At 40.1% G+C, this 25,269-nt stretch overlaps 1 protein-coding gene across 1 annotated transcript; it reads right to left on the reverse strand.

Annotated features, from left to right (window-relative positions):
• Positions 1-2,706: 2,706 nt before the first annotated feature.
• On the reverse strand, positions 2,707-14,826 carry asb4 (ankyrin repeat and SOCS box containing 4). The gene is made up of 5 exons (XM_078422703.1): positions 14,649-14,826; positions 8,882-9,181; positions 6,953-7,443; positions 4,847-4,960; positions 2,707-3,359 (listed from the first exon to the last, which is right to left on the reverse strand). The coding sequence occupies exons 1-5, from the start codon at positions 14,824-14,826 to the stop codon at positions 3,171-3,173; spliced, it is 1,272 nt and encodes a 423-aa protein (XP_078278829.1). The 3' UTR covers positions 2,707-3,170.
• Between the last annotated feature and the right edge of the window lie 10,443 nt (positions 14,827-25,269).

Here is a 25,269-nt window from a genome sequence, read left to right on the forward strand (position 1 = left end):
TGGCGCAGTGGCTCTGTTTTTTTCAGGATTGAGAGGATGACTGTGAAATGCTGTCTGATAAGAGTCATCTTTGTGAGGTTCTTTAGACTTTCAAACTGATTTTTTTGTTGTTGTTGAAGTAATTCCTAAAAAAAGTAGATGTATCTCCAACAGCGAGGTAGTGATGCAGCCCCACAGCGCAAGGGTTCAATCCTGGCCTTGGGTGCTGTCTGTGTGGTCTGTATGTTCTCCTTGTGATCACATGGGTTTCTCCCTGGTGCTCTGGTCCAAATGTGCAGGTTTGGGGAAATTTTTGTACCGAGGCTAATGTGTTCAGCACAGACATTGTGGTTCAAAGGGCCTGTTCTTGGGCTCTGCTATTCCATGTTCAATGTATTTCAACACCACATCACTCTCTCTCTCTGGTAATCTTGCACTTGCCTGCTTGTCAATGATTGACCGAACACTGGGCTAAAAGTCTACAGTTCCACTGCACTTTGCCCAATGCATGATTAGTCTATGAGATGGCTCCCCAAAAGTTGAATAGTGCTAAGATATGTGAGGAGATCTCTGCAGAATTGAATGGGATTGGTGTGCAAATGCTATTTTATGCTGTGGATTTGGAATTACATGCATGCCACCAAGTTAAGGCAGCACATTTTCTTCCCTACACATAAGCACCTGTATGCTCAAGCCATCTTTTGATTTCAGATTTAATTAATTAAACTTAATTTCCTCAACTGCCAGGAAGGAATCTGAAGTCTAATCACCAATTTATTTCAGTCCAGTCTTTTTTTGGCAGCACCAGCCCAAGAACACATCCCGTGTTCTCCCGTACCCCTCAGAACTTTGAACTATCTGTGGAGTGAGGCAACAGAACGTTTTTCTGCCCGATGGTGTTAGAATGTTAATCTGTGAATAGCAGAACAGAACGACAAAAGAGTGTACATTTCAACTAATTAATGAAAGTTGACATAGGTGGTTTGTCAGCAAATAAAACCTGGAAGTAAATAGAGGAGGAAAGAATAGAAACTAGGAGATAACATGGTTTATAATTTAATTTAAATAGTTACAATAATAATGAAAAGCATGCCTCTTAATGGCTTTATTGATGTAGATTTTTGTGAATATTTATCTTTGTAAAATGAATGAACAATGCAAATAAATGCATAGTGCACAGAGGATAGACCTTTCTATAGTTACCACAATTAAGTAATTACATTGTAATCACAAGACCGCAGCCTCGACAAATTGCATTTTTATAATATCATTGTAATAAAATAGGCCAAACTGCTGCTGTGATAAGGCTTGACACTGAGATCAGGAGAGAGATATTGAAAGGGATGTTCGAAATGCTTACAGAGGGCTGTGGTTTAAGAAAGGCCTCTGAGAAAAATTTAGATGGATGAAAGGTGTAGGAAGGAACTGCAAATGCCGGTTTAAACCGAAGATAGACACAAAAAGCTAGAGTAACTCAGTGGGACAGGCAGCATCTCTGAAGAGAAGGAATGGGTGACATTTCGGGTCGAGTCTGAAGAAGGGTCTCGACCCGTAACATCATCCATTCCTTCTCTCCAGAATTGCTGCCAGTCCCGCTGAGTTCCTCCAGCTTTTTGTGTCTAGATGGATTAAAGGTCATCTTGGAGAAGGCAGAGGGTTGGGCTGGAGGAGAAGTGGGAGAGCAGGGACACGAGAATTCGATGTTTTGGGGGAGCAACTATCAAATTTAGAGTCTTAGATAGAATCACACAGTGTGGAAACAGGCCCTTCTGCCCAACTTGTCCATGATTACCATCTATACTAGTCCCACCTGTCCAAGTTTCTTGATTCCCCTACTCTGGTAAAACACTGTGCATTTACACTATATAATCATAGAAACATAGAAAAATAGGTGCAGGAGTAGGCCATTTGGCCCTTTGAGCCAGCACCGCCATTCAATATGATCATGGCTGATTATCTAAAATCAGTACCCTGTTCCTCCTTTATCCCCCACATCCCTTGATTCCTTTAGCCCTAAGAGCCAAATCTAACTCGCAATATTTCCGGCATCGGAAAATTACTTTTACATGCTTGGAGTCTGACTCCTTCCAATTTTAATTATTGTTGGAGAGTTTAAAGAAACTTGAGAGTGACACAGAGACACAGCGGTAGAATTGCAGCCGCACAGCGCCAGAGACTCGGATTTGATCCTGACCACTAGTGCCGTCTGTATGGAGTTTGCACATTCTCCCTGTGACTGCGTGGGTTTTCTGAGACTGCTCCGCTTTCCTCCCACATTCCAAAGACATGCAGGTTTGTCGGTTAACTGGATTCTGTAAATTGCCCCTAGTGTGTAGGACATAGAACTAGTGCATGGGAGATCAATGGTCTCCCATTGATTTAATAGGAATCAAATCAAAATGATTTAATAGGAATCCGAGGGGTAACTTATTCACACAAAGGGTGGAGGGTGTATGGACCAAGCTGCCGGAGGAGGTATTGAGGCTGGGACTATCCCATCGTTTAAGAAACACTTCACAGGTATATGGATAGGACAGGTTTGGAGTGATATGGACCAAGTGCAGGCAAGTGGGACTAGGGTAGCTGAGACATTGTTGGCCAGTGTGGGTGAGTTGGGCCGAAGGGCCTGTTTCCACACTGTATCACTCAATGACTCTATAACTCTAATGGTCAGCGTGGATGTGATGGGCTGAAGGGCCTGCTTCCACACTGTATCTCTAAACTAAACTAATATTTGAAGTAATTTAAATCTTCTTCGCCTGCTTTACTCCCTCTCTCATTTCCATCTTTCTTTTCTTTATGTATTAAGCTTTCTACACATGATTTAATTGAGAAATACACTTCCTAATTTATACTTCCCAGTTTTTACGTGGTTCGGTGAAGTTTCACATTGGAAGAGACACATTGTTTCTTTGGTTGCTCACACAAATCACAGATCTGTTACAGAAGATCACCTCACTGAGGCCTTCTAGTTTATGTTCCTGGTCAAAAGCCCACAGAAAGTTTGTAAAAGCATCGCAGCAGGAAAATACACTTCCTTTGTTGCTAACCGCAAAACAAGTGCCCTTAGATGTGTTCAATGTGTTGATTTAATTGAAGAGGATTTTAATGTTAATCAGTGAAGATTAAAACTTTCATTAACATATTTGTAAGTGTGAACATACATTAAAGTTAAAATGGAATTCTGATGTTCAGTATATCACACCTTCTGGCTCTAATAAAATATATTGTTTAATTCGATGTGGGATGAGAAGCTTTGGCACGGCACTGTAACACCTTGCTCGTAACACGCTCCGAATAGTACATCGAGCCAAGTGCATCAGAGAACGGGGCGATCTTCCACAGACGTCGAACAGAGATTTATAAAACGCTGAATGTTGCTGTAAAATAAAAGGAACATTGTGGGTCACAGACTGGTTTTATAGATCAAAAGTTACCAAATGGGGAGGTGATTGATGTGATGCAGTTATGGGAGAGGCAGAGTGGGTGGAGAACAAGCTGGAGTTCTCTGCGCAAAGTGTGCTCTCAGGTTCATGTTTCCTGCTTTTGTTTCATTATATTCTATGCCTGTTTGGACTTAATGGGGCTGTTGCATTTGCCCCATACTTAGTTTCTAATTGTTCTATGGTTTGTGGTTTTTGGCTAGGGGAAATATTTTCCTGATTTAAGAGGATGACTCGGATGACCTGTTTATTGATAAGTGATTGTTACGTTATATTTCCTGCAAATAATCACAAGCTTTTGATTTGAATTTTGCTTTGTCACTACTTTAAGCATAATAATTTTGATCACAATGATTACCTGTAATTACGTGTTGCCAGAGTGTGACACAGGAGATATTATATATGCCTCTGTTCTAACTAAATTGAAATGGACAGAATGTGATGCAGCCATCTTATTTCATTACAAGTATGTTTGGCAGTACATGTTTATAATTTGCATGTGTTACTTCATTTCTAGCAAATTATTTCATATCTGTAAATCTACTAGTCGGACAGTTTACTGAATAGTCATCCTAAATTTATTCTATATCAATAGCCATAAATAGAAAAAGAACACAGCACGAAACATTGTAGATGGCTGCAGATTTCAGACGCTGGAATTTTTAAGCAAAACAACAAACTCTGGAGGAACTCAGCAGGTCAGACGCAAGAATAATATGAATGTGGAGAAACACAGGGACATTGGATCTTAAATCATTAAAGGTAGCAGGAGAAATCAATAAAATGGTTAAAATGCCAATGTGAACTTTCATTTTGGCAATGCTTGTAATTTAACAGAGCTATTGACCATTCGTATCAAAGAGAGGTTGATTTTCATCTCATTTAAATTAGTGAGCTCAAGCTGTCGAGTTTGCGTTCCCGGTCAGTTGTTTGATAATAATCAGAGTCGCCACAGACCATTAAAAAATTAACACCAAGCAAACAAATAAGATAGATCTGGTTCTGCGTTCCTCATCTCCACAAAGCAATGAAGCATATTTACCCAAATTTGAACCAAGCACAACACACAGTGGGAAGCATCACAATTACATAGCAGAACGGAAATGATTTTTTAAAGACTTTCACCCATTTTTAATCCCACCACCTGACAAGTCCGGTAAAAATTCAACTCAGTCATAACTTTTCCATTGACGGTAATGTGGGGTCGAAGTGGTCACTAACATCAATAAAGCTTCACTTTTATTCCAAAATGACACAAATATAGCTAAATATTCAATTTCTGTCTAATACTGAGCAAGAGGTAAATATGCATTTAATTGTGTTGGGCTTGCTGCTGTCAACCTCGCAGACACCATTGTCTTTAATCTGATCATTCTTGGTAAATTTGGGATTATTTACAGGAAACAGAAGTCAAACAGAATTACCTCTAAAATATCATCAGGTATAACACTTCTCCATTTCCACGTAGAATGAATTGATTCATAAGAATTGACCAGGACTTCAACCGCCTTTGGACTGGCACAGCATGATTGGAGAACCTAAACATTCACAAAAGAAGTACTCTCAGTTAGCCTTTTGGTTTAATTTAATGAAGATTGCTTCAAAGTTGCTCATTGGTTCATGATTGGAAAGGTATAATGATATAACATGGAATTATAGAACAGGAACGGGCCCACGTGTCTGTGGCGAAAATGATGTCAAGATGAACTAATCTCATCAGCCTGCCGTGATAAATATCCCTCAGTTCTCTGCGCATCCATGTGCCTAACTAAAAGCCTCTTAAACATTGTATTTGCCTCCAAAATTGTACCCTCTAATCTTTCACATTTCCACTCTGGGAAATAGTTCTGGCTGTATACCCTATCAATGTCTCTCAAAACTTTATATACTTCTATCAGGTCTCTCCTCATATTCTCAAATTTTTCCACCCTCTCCTTGTAGCTAATCCGGGCAGCATTCTGGTAAACCTCTCCTGTACCCTCTCCCAAAGCCTTCATGTAATGAGGCGACCAAGAATGCATGCAAGACTCAAAATGTGGCATAACCAAAGTCTTTTAGAGCTCTTCTACCTAATGCCCGACCAATGAAGGCAAGCATAATGTATGCCTTGTTTACCACTCTTTCTGCTTGTGTTGCCATTTTCAGGAAGCTATGGACTTGGACCCCATGATCCCTCTGTACATCAATGCTGTTCAGGGTCTTTCCATTCACTGTATACTTTCCCCTTACGTTCAACCTGCCAAAGTGCAACACCTCATCTTTGGAGAAACCACCGCAAGTACAATAGAATACATTGCCAGCATTCACAGCAGGCCAGATGCAAAGCCAGTTTATTGTAAGTTCAATCCAATAGCAAATGTTCCAAATAATCAAACCTCGGCTAACAAAAAAAGCAGCCCATGCCAACAGTAATTGGACCTAATGCAGCCAAAACAACACAGATATCAGAGTCACATTAAATCAAACAGTTTGCACTGAACAATATCTGTTACTACTCTCAAAACATTGCAAGTAAGTGTTAGGAAACTCAAATGTGTTCAAAAACTGAAACTCTCCAATGTCTTACTTTTTAAAAATGGCCTCTAGATCTACGTTCTCCGAGAAGAAAAAACGTCCTCTCCATGTCCACTTCTAAATCTTCCAAACCCTCCTTCATAACACAATCTCCCCAATCCAGGTGTTAGTCTAATTAACATTTTCTGATTTTTAATTTCAGGTTGAACACTGATTTTCCGGCACCCCCTCAGTTCCTCCAGAGGGGTGGGGGTGGAAGAGGCTGTGTGGACCGTGACAGGACCAGTAGGTGGCGGTGGTTGAGCGGGTAGCAGATAAAGCTACTGCCAAAAGGCAGAAGCAGCAGCAGGTGAGACGGGCTCACCGTGTGAGTCGGGAGTGGTATCGTAAGCCAGGGCTCTAAACGGCCTGGAAGACAGTGGGAGTTGAGGATGGGTCGACAGACAAGTCATTCCATTCACATTTAGTTTACAATGCCATCTGTGGTCACTCAGGGAATTTCAACTGAGCTCTCGTAATTTTGTCTGGATTATAGTTGCCGGAAAATCGGTGTTCAACCTGTAGTATGCATCTTCATTAAATAAGCTGTGCTGTACACAGTGCTGTATATGTGGTCTCATCAATGCATATAAAGCTGAGGCAAAACATTCATACTCTTGTATCAATTCCCCAAATAATAATCAAGCCTATTAGTTTTCCTAATTACTAATCACTTGCTGTACCTGAATAAGTATTTTGTGAACTTTGCCCCAGGATACACTGCATTTCAAAAGCCTGCATGGTCTCACCATATAGGTGCTATTGATATGATAAAAAGATATATTTTTCTGCCAAAATGGACAATTTTATATTTTCTCACATGACACTTGACTTTTGAGTCAAACTAACACCTTACAAACGCATGAAGTATGTGTAAAAACACTAATTTCTGTTAACTTCGCTCAATAATAATTCAACAGGTATTTACAATAACAATCCTATTAACATGTTGTCTAATTCCCAATTTGCATTCCTACCTTGTGAAATTGGGGAGGGTAGATCCTTGCAGCCCCATGGTTTAGCAACAGTTGATAACAAATCTCTGGTTTTGCTGCTGGTCGTACTGCTGTCACCTTCAGTAGGTATTGAAGTGGGGCACAACCATTAACATCCATTGAACCAGCAAAAGCACCTGATTCTAACAACATCTGTAGAAGAAGGTGGTCACAATTCCATGCAGCTTTGTGAAGTGGAGTCTTAAAATCCTGTTCTTGAGCATTTACAGAAGCTCCATAGTCTATTAGCATTCTACAAATCAGATGATGGTTTATGCTGTATCGTTGTTCTTTCATTTCTAGTGCCCAGTAAATAGCGGCAATGAGTGGCGTTTCCAAATAGACATTGACGCTGTCAACATTGGCTCCATGGTCAACATAAAGTGCCACCAGTTCAGGTACACCGAAGCGGGCGGCTATGTGCAGCGGTGTCTCTTTATAGTCATTCTCAGCCTGAAGATTCAACTTTGCGCCTGTTAAAAATCAAGTGTGAGAGATTGCCTTTCATCTTCAAAACATTGGCGTCTTGCCAAAGCAACCGATAAAATCAAAGTATCACAAATGGATTTAATTTCTTGAATTAAAATAGAAACTCTGGAAGTACTCAACAAAAACACTAACAAATGAAATGTGAAATGGTAGATAAAACCCTCCAATAGCCACTAAGTCTGGACTTCAAATACTAACCTGCCTGTTTTACTTTTGTTTGCTGACAAATCTGTGTTCTATTCATAATATAATGTTAGCTGTTGTTTCAGATTCATAGCATTTGCAGTTCTTTTTAATTTATTTATTGTGTTGTGTTCCTGTTTTACACACCTCATAAGCTGCAGCTGTTGGCAAATTCCAAAATACCAATGCTACTCTTTCCCCAAAGAACTTAGTTACATTTGGCATAAACCTTGGATATATTTATTTTAGATATATGCTTTGGATATAATTATTTTAGTGGGGATATAAGGAAGAAACTGTTCACGCAGAAAGTGATTGTAATTTAGAATGCAATGCCTGAAAATGTGGTGGTGGAAACAAAGACTCTCACAGCATTTAATAAGTATCTAAATGAGCATTTGAATTGGCAACACACAGGTTATGGACCAAGTATTGGTAAATAGGATAAGCACAGACAATTGCATCATGATCAGTATGGGCTACGGCCTGCTGCTAAGTTTCAATTATTCTGTGACTTTAATCCACTTTGTTGCTCAGTAAACTCACTGTTAATTCTAGAAGGGAAGATTTTTAAATAATTAGACTGAGTTTAATTTTATACAGGCAAATTTATAAACTAGAAAAAGTAATCTTTTTACAAATGTCTTGGTGTATAAGCTATCATTTTTTGTGTCTAATATGGTCTAAGCCATAAATGCATGGAATTATCTGATTTTTGGCTCAATTATCTGCATTTATCCTTGGAATTACCTGTTCCGAATTATGACACTAGAAAACAGGCAGTCAAGGTTACTCAATAGAAATGTGTAGGAAGGAACTGCAGATGCTGGTTTAAACCGAAGATAGACACAAAATGCTGGAGTAACTCAGCGGGACAGGCAGCATCTCTGGAGAGAAGGAATGGGTGATGTTTTGGGTCGAGAAGTGTCTCGACCTGGAATATCACCCATTCCTTCTCTCCAGAGATGCTGCCTGTCCCGCTGAGTTACTCCAGCATTTTAAGTCTATCTAGTCAATAGAAAGGTAGGTTGCTGTAAATCTCTGATGTATATCACTCATTCACTAATTCACTAGTTGAACCCTAGATGGAAGATTGCATGGACAATAAAGGGAACTTCACAATGATCCTAAAATGTATTGATAAAACTCAAATGTTATACATTTTATTTTGTTGTAATTTTAAATATATTTGTATCGTTTTTTTAATGTCATGAAGAAAATCCATTTGGTGCAGCTCACCATTCCAGATCAAGAGTTTTGCACATGCAATGGACTTCTTGGTTTTACATAAATGTAACGGTGTATGTCCACTCAGTGAGAATGAGTTGACATTAGCTCCATGGTGCAACAGAATGCTAACACAGTCCCTGTTTTTCACCTCACAGGCAACATGTAAAGGCGTTTTCCCATTTGGTTGGTAGTTTATACTGGCGTTATGATTTAGTAGTATTGTAATCATCTCCAGGTCACCAAACATCACGGCTAAGTGCAGGCTGGCTGCCCAGGATGTCCCTAATTTGTAACTTGGTAGCCAGTAACCTGGAAAAGGGAAACAAAAACATTAATTTCATAGTCATTTAGTTTAGCTTAGAGATGCAGCATGGAAACGGGCCCTTCGGCCCATTGAATCCATGTCAACCATAAGTCACCCTGTTTACACCAAAGTTAATAGAGCGGAGCAAGATAGACCACTCCGTCGAAATCACCTATACTGAAGTGTAGTATGCAAAGGAGCCATTTTAGTAAGCAAAACCCATCGTCCGTTATGCCTCTCGCCGTGTAATCAGTGTTTTGGGGGAACATAATGTGTGATGATTCCATAAAAATGCAGAATATATCTCACCTATCAATTCACAGATTTTTGTTATTTTTCTTTTAAAATGGTTTCCGTCTACTAAAATGACGCCATGACATACTACGGTTTTTAGGGTTGAGTGGTCTATCTTGCTCTGCTCTATTATCTTTGGTTTACACTAGTTCAATGTTATCTCACTTTCACATCCACTCCTTACTTACAAGGGGCAAATAACGCGAACCCAACAAACCCACACATCTTCAGGATGTGGGAGGAAACTGGAGCACCCAGATGACATTTGCTTGGTCACCGTGAGACCATGCAAACTCCACGTAGACAGCCCCCAAGGTCATGATCGAACCCAGGGGTCTGGTGCTGTGAGTCAGCACCACTACCAACTGTACCACTGTGCTACCCTTAAGTAAGATTTGAAGTAAGATTGAAAAGTATTCTTAAAGTTTCCTTTCCTTTTCTGTCTTTTAAAAAAATAAAATGAATACAGGCAACAGGTTGTATTAGGAGCAGAGAAACAAAAAGAAACCTGTACTATCTCTATTTCTGTGCAGCCAAATTGTATCTTCACTTCTGTAACAGATTAGATTATGATATTATTTTTACAGCATTCTAGCAGGGAATATCAATATTTTAAACCAATGAATTTTGAAATATATATATGTATATGCAAAGTGTAATTCACTTCTCCCTCCAATGTTCTTACCAGTTACTTTAAATTTATGTTGCTTTCTTTTTGAAACCTCTGCTGGGGAAGCAGATATTTCATGTTAAGTTTTGCCTCAGCTTTCTTTGGAAATTGCCTGTCCAAACTTTCTTTAGAAGGGCTTTAATATTAAAGCAAAAAAAAATTATGTTTTTAATAAATACAAAGAATATACAAAAGTTATCCAGGAATTCAACTCTCAGCGTCTCGAACTTGCTTCAACATTCAACAAAATCAGGCTGACCTTCTACATAAAACACCATTTCCTGCTTTCTCTTCCAATACCCGCTGATTCCTTTAATAACTGGAAATCTTGATCTTGATTATAATCAGTGAATGAACCACCACAACCCTTCAGGTAGAAGATTGCAAAGATTCACCACTCTTTGAGCGAAGAAATTTATCCTAATTTCTGTCCAAAACGGCTTGCCCTTTATTTTGACAAAGAGAACCAAAATATTTTCTGCAAAACACAATGTGCTGGAGGAACTCAGTGGGTCAGATGGCATTTGTGGAGGGAATAGACAAGTGATCTTTCAGGTAGGAACCCTTCTTCAGACTTTCAGATTTTCTGCACACAACAAGACTTCATCACCCTCTCTCCACTGGCACTAACTCCTTATTTGTCATTCAGCTTTTATTTCTTGCAGGCATATCTTTGTTCACTCCATCTCGTCTTTGCAAATGAGAACATGCCCATTTTCTAAATTTCCCTCTTTGTAATCAAAGGTCAACGACTTGAAACGTTAACTCTGTTTCCTACTCTGCAGATGCTGCCTGACCTTTTGAGTTTCTTTCTGTTTTTATTCCTTGTAAATGCACGTTGCATCAAAATTCACATGTTCGACTGTTGTAGCAGAGACTTGCAAAGACTTGCATCCGAATTCCCTTCCTGCACCAAGTAAACTCCAGGATTATGCTTGGTGGCAATGGGAGAATAACCTTTGCTGGCCTGCTACCCATGGATGAACCTCAAGCCTAGGACTAAAGTGGTGTGTGCTTGCTGACAGTTCAGAGGTGGTCCCAGAGAGTGAATGCATGATAGAAGTATGGTGAATGGAAAGGCTTGGTGGGGAGAGAACAGGGACACGTGAGAGATTGGGAGGGTGGACTAAGTAAGGGGTAGAGGGGTTGTGGCGTGGATTCTGAACAACTGTGGCTTAGGTGGAGGGGTGCTGAGATATCAGGGACATAATGACAAATTGGTGAGGGACTGAATTGTGGAAAAGGATTTGTGCAATTGTGTGTGTGGACTGATTCTGTATGAGTAGATATAATTCGAGTTTCACTGTACCTGAATTGGTACACGTGACAATAAACAGATCTTTGAACCCTTTGAACCTTTGAAACTTTGTTAAGGTTGTGAGGCAGGGTTTGTCTCCAATTGTATTTGATCTTTGTGCCGCTGGATCAAGACTTTGCTCTGTCAACACCACATTGCAGCTACTGTTCAGTGTTCAACCCACATTAAAAGGATTCACATGCAGGCCTCTTCCACGCTGTGGAAGTAAGTCATCCTCAGCCTTACGGGAATGCCTTTAAGAAGAATTAAGAGTTAGTTAAATGAAGCAAAACATGCCTATTTATGGGTCTCGACCCGAAACGTCACCCATTCCTTCTCTCCCGAGATGCTGCCTGACCTGCTGAGTTACTCCAGTATTTTGTGAATAAATGCCTATTTATTTATTGTTCTGTAGGGATGGAATAGTGTTCATAAATAGCGGGTCACTGAAAGAATCAAAACTTCTGATAACTGTAGAACTGGTTAACTGCAATAATGATGTTGCAGTAAAGCTATTTACACAAAATTAGTTTTCTGGGGAAAGGAAGACATTGTAATCAGGTACTGGAACCGTTGCTGGTAAGGCACCAGGAGATGGATTACATGAACTGCATATTATATATAGATTGTATGTATAACCCTTGTGCTCATTCCCTTCCTGACCATCCAGCCATCGCCTACACTCAGAGTACACTCAGAGTAACGCATCCGGTGAAGAATGTGATTGTGAAGCAAAGATTTCGTAGGCAAAAAATATTGGTCAAATCTAAGATAACATTAAAACTTTGTTCTAAACACTTTCAATTGGAAAAATGTTGTTGAATATCCTGTTTCCTTCCTAAATGTTGTTAACACCTTGAAATAAATTACATTAAAACTTGGTTCTTTAAGGATGTTAACAACTTGTAGTTTTATAAATGGAAGATAATGGCTTATCCATCTGAATTTTTTGAAGAAGTAATCAGTAAAGTTGACAAATCTGTAGACATTGTCTATATGGACTTCAGCAAGTCATTTGACAAGGTTCTGCGTGGTAGGATGTTCTGGAAGATTAGATCACAAGGGATCCAGGGAGAGTTAGCCGACTGAATGGAGAATTGGCTTCATGGAAGGAGGCAGAGGGTGATGGTGGAGGGCTGTTTTTTGGACTGGAGGCCTGTGACTAGGTGTGTCTCAGGGATCGGTTCTGGGACCATTGCTGTTTGTGGTGTATATCAACGGTTTGGATGAGAATGAGAGTACAAAGATGATTTATGAGGGTGTTGCCAGAACCTGTGGGGCTGAGCTATAGGGAACTGTTGAGCGGGACTTTATTCCTTGCAGCGCAGGAGGCTGAGGGGTGATCTTATACAGGTCAGTAAAATCATGAGGGGAGTATATAGGGTGAATGCACAGGATCTTTTACCCAATGCAGGGGAGTCAAAAACCATAGGATATAGGTTTACGATGAGAGGGGAAAGATTTAATAGGAACCTATGGGGCAACTTTTTCACACGGAGGGCAGTCGGTCCATGGAACGAGCTGCCAGAGGAGGTGGTTGGGGCAGTAAATATAACAACATTTAAAAGACATTTGGAAATGTCCAAGGATAGGAAAGATTGAGGGAGATATGGGCCAAATGTCAGCAGTGGAACTAGCATAGATGTTCATCCTGTTCAGCATGGACTAGTTGGGCTGAAGGGCCTTGTTCCATGCTGCATGACTGAGGTGACAGGTGACCATTCTGTCAAAGAGAATGGCTCCTTTGGAATTTGCGTTCAGGAGTAGCACATTTGAAAAAACAGATAAAACTTCACACCTCAGTTCACATATTTTTAAGATGTTCCACAGCCAGTTCCCTCCCCATCTCTTATGGAAAAGATAGTGGTTTGGTTTAAACTTCGTCATGTATATGCACCCGTACTCTGAGAGCTTTCTATAAAAGCCATGCACGTAAATATTGCATAATAAAGGAAGGACTTGTATTGAAATTACACCAGTCACATCTTCAGGGTATCATAATGTGAATTAAAGCCATTGTAATGTTAAGCCAGTGTGACCACTGTTGTATTTTAAGAAACGGTTTGGAGAAAACAGTCATTGTCCATGTCTCACTGCCCTCAGTTGAACCCCACTCCATCATAAGTCTCCGCCCTGTTATATGAAGCTGTGGAGGTACTAAACTGTTTGAAACACTTTATAAAAATGCATTTAGTATCTGAGATGTCTTGGAAAATTACATGTTACAAGTTACATCGGCAAGACCAAGTGTAGACTCAGCGACCCATTTGCTGAACATTTGTAACATTTGTGCTTGATCCACCAATGCCTACTAGATTTCCTGTTTTTTAACCATTTTTCAAATTCTCCCCCCCCCTCACCTCTCCTCCCCTCCCCCTCCTCCTGCATTCCTTTCTCTGACTTCACATTTCCCAACTCCTTAATTTGCTTGTAGCACGCCTTCTGTTCTAATCTCCCTCCTTTGTCCCAACCATTTGCTTATCACCCCCCCCCCCCACTTCCCCCATACCTGTGTCTACCTATTACCCGCCACACTTTGGCCTGCCTTGCCTCTCTTTCAGCTTTCCCCCCTCCCACCCCCCACCCTTACAATCAGTGTGAAGAAAGAAACGTCACCTATCCATGTTCTCCAGAGATGCAGCTTAACCAGTTGAATTACATTCAGCAATCTTTGAATTTTTTAGGTCAATTACATACTTGTTTGGCCGTTATGCGTTCCCATCACTAACTTTGATGTTTCACATTTTACTAGTTGTGGGAACAGGATTGTAATTGTGAATTGACTTTACAAAGGTTTTATGGAATCAACAAAGCAGCTATCAATGTAATAATTTTGTTAGAAGTAATAAGACAACTAAATCATTCTTTGTAAATATTTAGTTTAACAACCTTACTAAATTAATGACTAATAATAGCAATTACCCAAACATCTATTTTAAACAAAATTTTGAAAACAAATTCCAGTCTCTTGTAGGAGTTTTAAAATCTGAATGCATTCATGCAGCTTGATGGACCTTAATTAATGCAAATTACCCAGTTTATTAGCCTTTCCAGACAAATGTTCAATTTCTGTATAGAAAGGAACTGCAGATGCTGGTTTAGACCGAAGATAGACACGAAGTGCTGGAGTAACTCAGCGGGACAAGGAGCATCTCTGGAGAGAAGGCATGGGTGACGTTTCGGGTCGAGACCCTTCTTCAGACATATGTACCTTGTTTATAAGATGCCAGGACCATGTCTTCATCTTCCACTTCAAAAACCGTATCAACATCTATCTTCTTTTGCCTCAGGATCTCCTTCAATGCACTGTAATCATTGCTCAGCAAGACCTGGAAAAACCTTTCCTTGAGTGTTCTGGCAGCTTTGGCCTGAGAACTCTCATTTTCCATGTTCAAAACACCGAGCTTGCTGAGCGTCAAAATCCTAATGTATAAATAGGCTGGCAATAAACTGGCAACACAAACACTTTGACATGACTGCACCATGTGTGTAATCTTATAAGTCAATCATGTGGACCTTCCTATTTATAGTTCTGACTTTCATAAAGGTTTTCATAGTTCGCAAGCTTTGCCAAACTTTCTGACCTTGTCCGCATCTGGTCTTAACACACGAACAGAGACACACAACGACGAGGATAATTTGTAGCCATCAGGGTTTCCATCTCCTAAAACAAGGGGCCCTTGAGGACGACTTTAGGACCCTCGATGGCAGGTCACCAAGTTGAAACAGCTGCTGTCTATTTGCAGCGTTTACTTCCTTCATAACATTTTTACAGCATCAACAGAATTCTACCCTTGCCTCTGCATCCTGTGAACGGCTGCAATCAGCTACATCACAGACAGACAAGGCAAGCGGTCAGGTACACAAGTAATTTTCTAGGTCATCAGTATGATATATATATATTTTTTAATTGAGCTCCAATGATAAATTATTTTGCATTCTTTAAGTTAAATAGTAGTAAATATATTTCATGAAGTACACATTTTTGTCATCAAATCTTGCTTCCTATTATTATATCCTGTGAACATTGTATTGTATTGTTATCTCGGAAGTTTAAGTATTTCTTTTTGTTGATGATTGAAATACATTATTTTTTTAAAAATTGCTTATTTCCAGAAACAGCAATATCTTGTATCTTGAACGCAAATGCAAGTTTAAGCAGATTGGTTCAGTTCTATGCTTGTCAGCAAAGGAATTACACCATTTTATGGGGGGGAAGATGTGAAGACACTTAGCAGTATTCTTCAATCAATCAGATGAAAGGCTGAAGATTGCTTCTTGACAAATGAAGGATGAAAGGATACTGCGGGTTAGCAAGAATATATGGAGGTTTTAAATTTAGCCATGATCTTCCCGAATGATATAACAAGATTGAGGGGCTGAGAGGCCTTCTCTTGCTGCTAATTTATTTGTTCATAACTAATCCTCAACTGCGCTATATTCATGAAATTCTGGCTTGCGAAAATGGATAATTGAACATACAGTGCATTCAGAAAGTATTCAGACCCCTTCACTTTTTCCACATTTTGCTACGTTACAGCCTTATATTAAAATGGATTAAAAAAATTTTTTATCATCAACCTCCACACAATACCCCATAATAAAAAAGTGAAAACAGGTGTTTAGAAATTTTTGCAAAGTTATTAAAAATAAATAACTGAAATATCACATTTACATAAGTATTCAGACCCTTTGCAATGACACTCAAAATTGAGCTTATATTCATCCTGTTTCCATTGATTATCCTTGAGATGTTTCTACAACTTGATTGGAGTCCACCAGTGGTAATCTAAATTGATTGGACATGATTTGGAAAGATATCCACCTGTCTATATAAGGTCCCACAGTTGACAGTGCATGTCAGAGCAAAAAACAAGCCATGATGATGAAGGAATTGGCTGTAGACCTCCAAGACAGGATTGTGTCGAGACACAGATCTGGGGAAGGGTATAAAACAATTTCTGCAGCATTGCAAGTCCCGAAGAGCACAGTGGCCTCCGTCATTCTTAAATGGAAGAACTTTGGAACCACCAGGAGTCTTCATAGAGCTGGCCACCTGGCCAAACTGAGCAATCGGGGCGAAAGGCCTTGGTCAGGGAGGTGACCAAGAACTCGATGATCTCTCTGACAGAGCTCCAGAGTTTTTCTGTGAAGATGGGAGAACCTTCCAGAAGGACAACTATATCTGCAGCACTCCACCAATGAGGCCGTTATGGTAGAGTGGCCATATGGAAGCCACTCCTCAGTAAAAGGCACATGACAGCCTTCTTGGAGTTTGCCAAAAGGCACCAAAAGGACTCTCAGACCATGAGAAACAAGATTCTCTGGTCTGGTGATACCAAGATTGAACTCTTTGACCTGAATGCCAAGCGGCACTGCTCATCACCTGGCCAATACCAGACCTACGGTGAAGCATGGTGGTGGCAGCATCATGCAGTGGGGATGTTTTTCAGCGGCGGGAACTGGGAGACTAGTCAGGATCGAGGGAAAGATGAACGGAGCACAGTACAGAGAGATCCTTGATGAAAACCTGCTCCAGAGCATTCTGAACCTCAGACTGGGGCAGAGGTTAACCTTCCAACAGGACAACGACCCTAAGCACACAGCCAAGACAACGCAGGAGTGGCTTCATGACGTCTGTGAATGTCCTTGAGAGGCCCAGCCTGAACCTGATCGAACATCACCGGAGGAACCTGAAAATAGCTGTGCATCGACACTCCCCATCCAACCTGACAGAGCTTGCGAGGATCTGCAGAGAAGAATGGGGGAAATTACCCAAATACAGGTGTGCCAACATTGTAGCATCATACCCAAGAAGACTTGAGGTTGTAATCGCTGCCAAAGGTGCCTCAACAAAGTACTGAGTAAAGGGTCTGAATACTTATGTAAATGTGATATTTCAGTTATTTCATTTTAATTACTTTGCAAAAAATTTTAAACACCTGTTTACGCTTTCTTACTATGGGGTATTGTGTGTATGTGGGTTTTCTCCAGGTTTCCACCCACACTCTAAAGACCTACAGTTTTGAAGGATAATTGGCTTCTGTAAATTGTTTCCAGTGTGTAGGAGAGTGTTAATGCGTGGTGATCACTGGTTGGCACACACACAGTGGGCCGAAGGGACTGTTTCTGTGCTGTGCCTCTAAACTAAACAAATACTCTTGGGATTGGGATCAGTCTACAAAAGCTGTTCTCCCAGTGGAGATTGGTCCACTGGAATTAGGATCATGAATCAGGGTTACTTGGGACTGGTACCGGCTTCTCATCTTGATTGGATGCAAAACCTGTAATTTGGGCTAAGTTCTGGCTGGAGAATCTTCTGGGACCAGCAGATGCATCTTGTTACAGTTCTTCAGACGTGTGCTTCCCATTCAAAACTCTGCTCTCTCTTGGCCTACATAAGCTGTCCCTGTTAATATCCAGTTCATGGAGTCTAAATCGGGATGTAGAAATTCGAATATTCAATTCAGGGTAAAACCTCTTATGGCATGGATTGGCCTTGATAATTCAGTGCAATAACTAGTTTATTTCAAAAGAAGACCCTGCAATTTAAGCATATTCAGTGTACACAGTTTTTCAGAATAGGCAATCCATATTTCAGGAAACAACATTACAGAGGCTGAGATTCCATCAATCTTTTGTGCTTTTCTTAAAACAAAAACCGTTAAGAAAAGCAAGATGTTAGATCACAAAATTATGACGTTTAAATTTGAAAATTAGATTTAACCACAAGGCCATACAAAAACATATTCCCTGGGGAAGCTGGAGTGACATAGGTTGGGTTGATTAGGCTCGAGTTTAGAAGAAAGAGAAGGGATATAACAGAAACCTACAAAATTCAATCTGGATTGAACAGACGAGTTGCAAGAATCTTCAACGACGGTAAAGGGGTCCTGGACCAAGTACCACAGTCGAATGAGAGGGGGTGAGCGATGTAATATTGTGATGGAGATTACGTTCTATTACGGAAGCCAATTGAAGCCAAATCATTACATAAATCCAAGAAGTTAAATATACTAAAGGGATCAGGGGATGCCAAGAGAAAACTGGAAAAAGGTCTTGAACTTGGATGATCAACCACGATGACATTGAATGGTGAAGCAGGCTTCAATGGATGAATGTTGAGCTTGTGCTCCTAATTCCCATGTTTCTATGTTGATATAGGGAGTATTTGTTTCTTATTTGTAAACCAAATTCTTTAAAAACACAAGCATTGAACTTTAACTGTAAACAATGCCTCTAATAATATGTTTCCTTTTACCGAGAAATTCAATTATGTGTCAATGTTTTTTTAATGTTATGCAGCATTAAATAGTATATTTCACCCAGAGTGAAATGAAAAAACAACCACTTCCATTTATTTTACAACCATCAAGAAATATTAAGTGTAACAAAACAAAACAATGACAAAGGAGTGGGATGGTGGCGCAGTGGTAGACTTACTGCCTTACAGCACCAGAGACCCGAGTTCGATCCTGACTATGGGTGCTGTCTCTACAGACTTTGTATGTTCTCCCCGTGACCTGCGTGGGTTTTTTCCAAGATCTTCGGTTTCCTCCCACACTCCAAAGACGTACAGGTTTGTAGGTTAATTAGCTTGGTTATAAATGTAAAATTCTCCCTAGTGCGTGTAGGGTAATGTGAATGTGCGGGGATTGCTGGTTGGTGCGGACGGACTCGGTGGGCCGAAGGGCCGGTTTCCGCGTTGTATTTCTAAACTAAACTAAAAGAAACTAAAAACAAAGAGTTGGAATAAATAGGCAGTTTTCAGGCTGGAGGGATGTATCTAGATGTTGACTATTCCAGCAATTGCTCTCCGTTGTTTATGAATTTGCTGATGATACAAAAATAATTTGAAGGGCACGTGTGATAAGGACTTTGTGATTTTGCGCTAGATATAGATTGATTGGGAAATTAGGCAAAAAACCTGGAAAATGGTGTTTAATGTGGGGAAGTGTGAGATCATGCAAGTGTAATAACAATTAAAAGGTATCTCCATTGTCTTTCATATCTCCCTTGTAGTCCTTTGCTCAATATATTCTTGGACGCATATTTTTCAAGCTAAATCCAATCTATTTCCCACATGTGCAAGAACAATTATTACTTGTTTCTATATTTGTCATCAACATTAGTGTGTTTTCCTTTTCTGCTGATAGGGATTGGCAATATACCAAGTTCTTTGTTAGCCTGAATTAATCTTGAGCTACTCATTTGGAAAATGGCTGTGTGAGCAGGAACAAACTATGTTAAATGTATTTAAACAGTCATGGAAAATACAGGCTGTTACTGCTCAAATTAAATCAATTGACCTATATGGTGTATGCATAAAAACTGGAACATATCTTTAAAAAAATTATGTCATGTGGAATGTTTTTTTTTAAGCTATGAAATTAATTCTTACAGAAGTACAACCTGTTGGCCAGCATTCATACAATTTTAAAGCTCTCTTCACATGATATTCCTTCTGAAATCATTCCAAAGCACATTTAGAAACTATTTTTTTTTCAGATAAGACTCACATTTGTTCCTCTTTCCCTGACACCTTGGACCCTCTTCAGTTTGCATATAGACCAAACAGGGCTACGGACGATGCCATCGCCATGGCAATATATACTGCGCTCACCCACCTGGACAAAGGAAATACATATGTGAGAATGCCCTTTATTGACTACAGCTCGGCATTCAACACTATTATTCCCTCAAAACTCGTTCCCAAGCTCCTTGATCTTGGACTGGAGACCTCCATCTGCGGATGGATATTCGATTTCCTGACGGGTAGGCCCCAGGTGGTGAGAATTGGCAGCCACACCTCTTCCTCACTGATCCTCAACACAGGCACACCACAGGGCTGTGTGCTCAGTCCTCTCCTGTACTCCCTGTTCACGCACGACTGTACAGCTAAGTACAGCTCAAACATCATCCTAAAGTTTGCTGACGACACGAAACAGCCTACAGAGAGGAGGCAAAGGCACTAAACAGCTGGTGCCAGGAAAATAACCTCTCTCTCAATGTTAGCAAAACTAAAGAGATGATCGTGGACTACAGGAGACAGCGGGGGAGTGGACACCTCCCCATCCACATCGGTGATGCTGAGGTTGAAAGGGTCAGCAGCTTTAAGTTCCTCGGTATGCACATCACTGAGGACCTTTCCTGGACACTGCACACGGACACAATAACAAAGAAGGCCCGCCAGCGGTTCTTTTTCCTGAGAAGACTGAGGAAGTTTAGCATGAACGCCAGCATCCTCACAAACTTCTACAGATGCACCATCGAGAGCCTGCTGATGGGCTGCATTACAGTCTGGTACGGGAACTGTTCTGCCCACAGCCACAAATCACTACAGAGACGGCACAGCACAGCACATCACTGGCAACTGTCTCCCGGCCATTCAGGACATTTTCTACCGGCGGTGCCTGCGGAAGGCACGCAGCATCATCAAGGACCACAGCCACCCAGCACGCAGGCTGTTTTCCTTGTTACCGTCAGGCAGACGATACAGGAGTATGGCTGCGCGTACCACCAGACTTAAGAACAGTTTCTACCATCAGGCCATCAGGCTTCTGAGCTCATAAACTCATTTCACATCATATATGTTGATTATTTTAATATTGTCTTTTTACCTTACTAATGTCGTTTTAATCTTATTTATCCTTGGAATATTACTGCTGAGGTGACCCGTTGTCTTGTCAAATACATTTCATTGTACCGTTGCGCCTGTGCCAACCTACATATGATAAATAAAATAAAATTATTATTATTATTATTTTATTATTATTATTATAATTATAAGACTGATTAGAGCAGGTTCCTGCAAGTTCAACTCCTCGAGAAGATAGATTTATCTAAAGCGTACTTATTGAGAATAGAGAGTAAGAAATAAATAATTGTTTATACAAGCAGAACAGTCATATATTATCTTTAATTTAAAAAAAAAGAAATACTGGTTCTGATATGTTGATTGGTCGGGAAGGAATGTTGTGTGCCACTGGCCTCATGGAAACGGTGAAACACATCAAGAGGATTCTGTGGTGTGTTTCCTCTTATTGGGCGTGATGTGTAATAAGGTGCCACACAAAAGAAACCTGTGGTGTCTAACAACAGCGACATCATCAAAAAAAGATACAAATTGCTGGTGTAACTCAGCGGTCAGGCAGCATCTCTGGAGGACATGGATGGGTGATATTTTGAGTCGGGGCCCTTCTTTAGATTGTTATCATCAAGCTGGCAAAGCAGCTCAAACCAGTTCCCAGTTGCTAAACACTTTAACTCCCCCTCACATTCTAATACTTTCTGTCCTGGGTCTCCTCCACTGTCAGAGTGAGGCCCAACACAATTGGAGGAACAACACCTCATATTTCACTCAGGCAGCTTACAACTCAGCAGTTACAAATATTGATTTCTCTAACATCAAGTAACCCTTGCTTTCCCTCTCTCTCTGACCATCCCCATCCTAGTTCTCCAACTAGTTCTACTGTCCTTCTCATTAAATATTACTGACTGTATGCCTTGTTGTCACCTTCCCCTCAGCTAACAATGAACTATTCTACATATGCTTAGCATTATCTGCTTTGATCTGTCATTTTTGCACCTTACCATTCCATATTTCTTGACTCCCTCTCCACTAACTCTTAGTCTGAGGGGTTTCGACCCGAAACGTCGCTCATTCCTTCTCTCCAGAGATACTGCCTGTCCCGCTAACTCCAGCATTTTATGTCTATCTTTGGCTTTGTTACATATGTTCACTAACTCTTATGTCTTTCTGTGACATCAGGAATTTTCTACTAATGTGAAAAATTCAGGGACACTTAAACAGATTGCGATACAAAGATACTATCAATCAAACCTCCAGATTCAGTTTCTTCCCAGCTGTTTTCAGGCAACTGAACTGTCCTCTCACCACCTAGAGAGTGGTCCTGACCTCCCATCTACCTCATTGGAGACTTTCAAACTATCTTTAATCGGACTTTACTGAACTTCATCATGCACTAAGTGTTATACCCGTTATCCTGTATCTGTACACTGTGGATTGTAATCATGAATGGTCTTTTCGCTGACTGGATAGCATGCAACAAAAAGCTTTTCACTGTACTTCAGTACATGTGACAATAATAATAATAAACTAAGACATAAGTACAGAAATTATTATAAACCAAAGTTGGCCTGTGAACAAAGCACAGGTGAGCTGGTTTTGATTGGTACCAGCTTTCATGCATCAGATAAGGGAAACAATGCTGTGATTAGCATTTGAAATGGTTGTAGTGAAAAATATTTTGGTGACAACCTAAGTTACAACTTGCCACCTTGAAAATGGATTTTGAGACTAGGTTTACACATTATTGTATGGTGTCAGAGACTCAGTAATGATTATGGGATTGTTTCCAGGAATATTATTGCATGGATACTAATGATTTGTGTCAAAAGTTAGTATGTGTGGTAACGCCACATTATCTAGCAAGAGTGCAGAAAAAAATCTTGAATTATTGTGATTCCATAGATGGGAATGTTCATTTTTAGATACATCAGGGTAAAAGTAATCAGTCTTTGTGAGCACAATGTTAAAACTAACTCTAAACATCAGAATTGAATAGAAAATGGAACTAAATTGTAATAGACTCAAGGAATATTATTTTATTGGAGGATTCTCTGCTTAGATTGGCTTGTAAGCCATTCTTTATGCTGACATCAAAGTAGATGCTGATATTAGTGACACAATGACGTAGGTCGAATGGTGTAGTCTTCTATTCATCTCTGTGTATTAGAGTTATAGTGATACAGTGTGGAAACAGGTCCTTCGGCCCAACTTGCCCATACTGGCCAACATTTCACAGCTACCCTAGTCCCACCTGCCTGCTTTTGGTCCATATCCCTCCAAACCTGTCCTATCCATGTACCTGTCTAACTGCTTCTTAAACATTGGGATAATCCCTGCCTCAACTATGTCCTCAGCCAGCTTGTTCCATACACCCACCACCCTTTGTGTGAAAAGGTTACCCCTCAGATTCCTATTAAATCTTTTCCCCTTCACCGTAAACCTATGTCCTCTGCTCCTCGATTCAACTACTCTGGGCAAAAGACTCTGTGCATCTAGCTGATCTGTTCCTCTCATGATTTTATACACCTCTACAAGATCACCTCTTGAGTCCCAGTCTACTCAACCTCTCCCTGTTGCTCAGACCCTCTTGTCCTGGCAACATCCTCGGAAATACTCCCTCTACCCTTTCCAGCTTGACAACATCTTTCCTATAACATTACATTACATTACATAAGACAAATGGCACAGAAACAGATGAAAATCAGCCTATGTTGGGGGTATATACTCCACTTTAGCCTCCTCATATCTTGCCTCATTTAGGCCCACCAGCATAATTACCTACACCATCCTCTCTCGTATACTTCTAGAGTCTCTGCTTGAAAATATTGTAATGTGTTCCACATTCTCACCGCTCTTTGAGCAAAGAATTCCCTGTTGGATTTCTTGCTGATTGCTTCACAACGATGGCCTCTTCCAAACATGTGGAAACATTTTATGTCAAAGGAATAACATTTTCCTCCATGCACTTTGGCACTGAACTCTTCATTGAACTCGGTATGACAAAGTAGACTTTGTCCAGTTACGACACTCAGATAACATTGCCTGCACTGCTGAGCACTGCACCTGGAAAGAGTACATGGAAATAGTTTGAGATGCTCAGCAACTGGATTATCTGGCCCCGAGAAAAGTGTTCTGGGGTGCTGAAAAAAATCTTAATGATGCATAATGCTGAGACGTCTGTGAAGCCTTTTTACAGTACAGTTAACAAGAAACACAAGGGCTGACATTTAACTTGAAGCATTGAGACTTTCTGCTTCCTTAAAAAGAACTCAAATGTGTTGTGCAGTGACTGGTCTGAGAGGTGTGAAACTACCATGTTGTTAATGTTTGTGAATTTAAATCGACCAAGAATTTAAAATGCAGTAATTAGCTTTCCGCTCCTGTGCAAAATCAATATTCTGCTCTTAGCATGTGAAGGACTTGGACTGTCTGTTAGTGAAATGTACACAAATGCTCCAGTTGTGTAAATGCTTTATGAATACCTTAAAATTTAGAGGTTCCCCATGAAAAGTTTGTTAATTAATTTCAGGTTAAAACCACCAGGCAGTGAGATGCAGTAAATCATGTTTTCCTGTAACTGTTTACAGAACTGCTCTTCAATGTAAAGACTAAATGAAACACTAAAGTTTCAGTGCATAATAATGAGGTAGTGTAAAGCTAGAAAGTAAAATCAGAGAGTTGGAGTTAGAACATAAAAGAACAAGAAACAACTCTATTCTCGTCGAATTAAAAAAAATGAGACAAGAGTTAGACGAACTTTTAACATATAAAGCAGAAGGAGCTCTTCGTTTTATAAATCAAAGATATTATGAGATGGGTAACAGAGCAAGACGGTTACTGGCATTCCAACTGCGAAAAGCTCAAACAAATAGAATAGTTACAAAAATAAGACATCCCACTTCCAATTTTATTATGGCTAAGCCAAAAGAGATAGCAAAGGCCTTTGCAGAATATTATAAAAACTTATACAGTGACTCAGAATCTAATCTCACTGAGACCAAAACACAAGAATTTTTCAAAAAACTACATTTACCAGCATTAAAGGTAGAAGAAGCATCTGAAATGATAAAACCAATTTCGTCACAAGAAATAGCCGATACTATAAAAACCCTTAAAAGTAACAAATCCCCAGGTACAGATGGCTTCTCAGGGGAGTATTATAAATGTTTTGCAGAAGACATAACACCAGAATTATGTAAAGTTTTTAATTATGCGCTATCAACAGGAAACCGCCCAGATA

This window comes from Rhinoraja longicauda, chromosome 2 (genome assembly GCF_053455715.1).
Source record: "Rhinoraja longicauda isolate Sanriku21f chromosome 2, sRhiLon1.1, whole genome shotgun sequence".
NCBI lineage: Eukaryota > Metazoa > Chordata > Chondrichthyes > Rajiformes > Arhynchobatidae > Rhinoraja > Rhinoraja longicauda.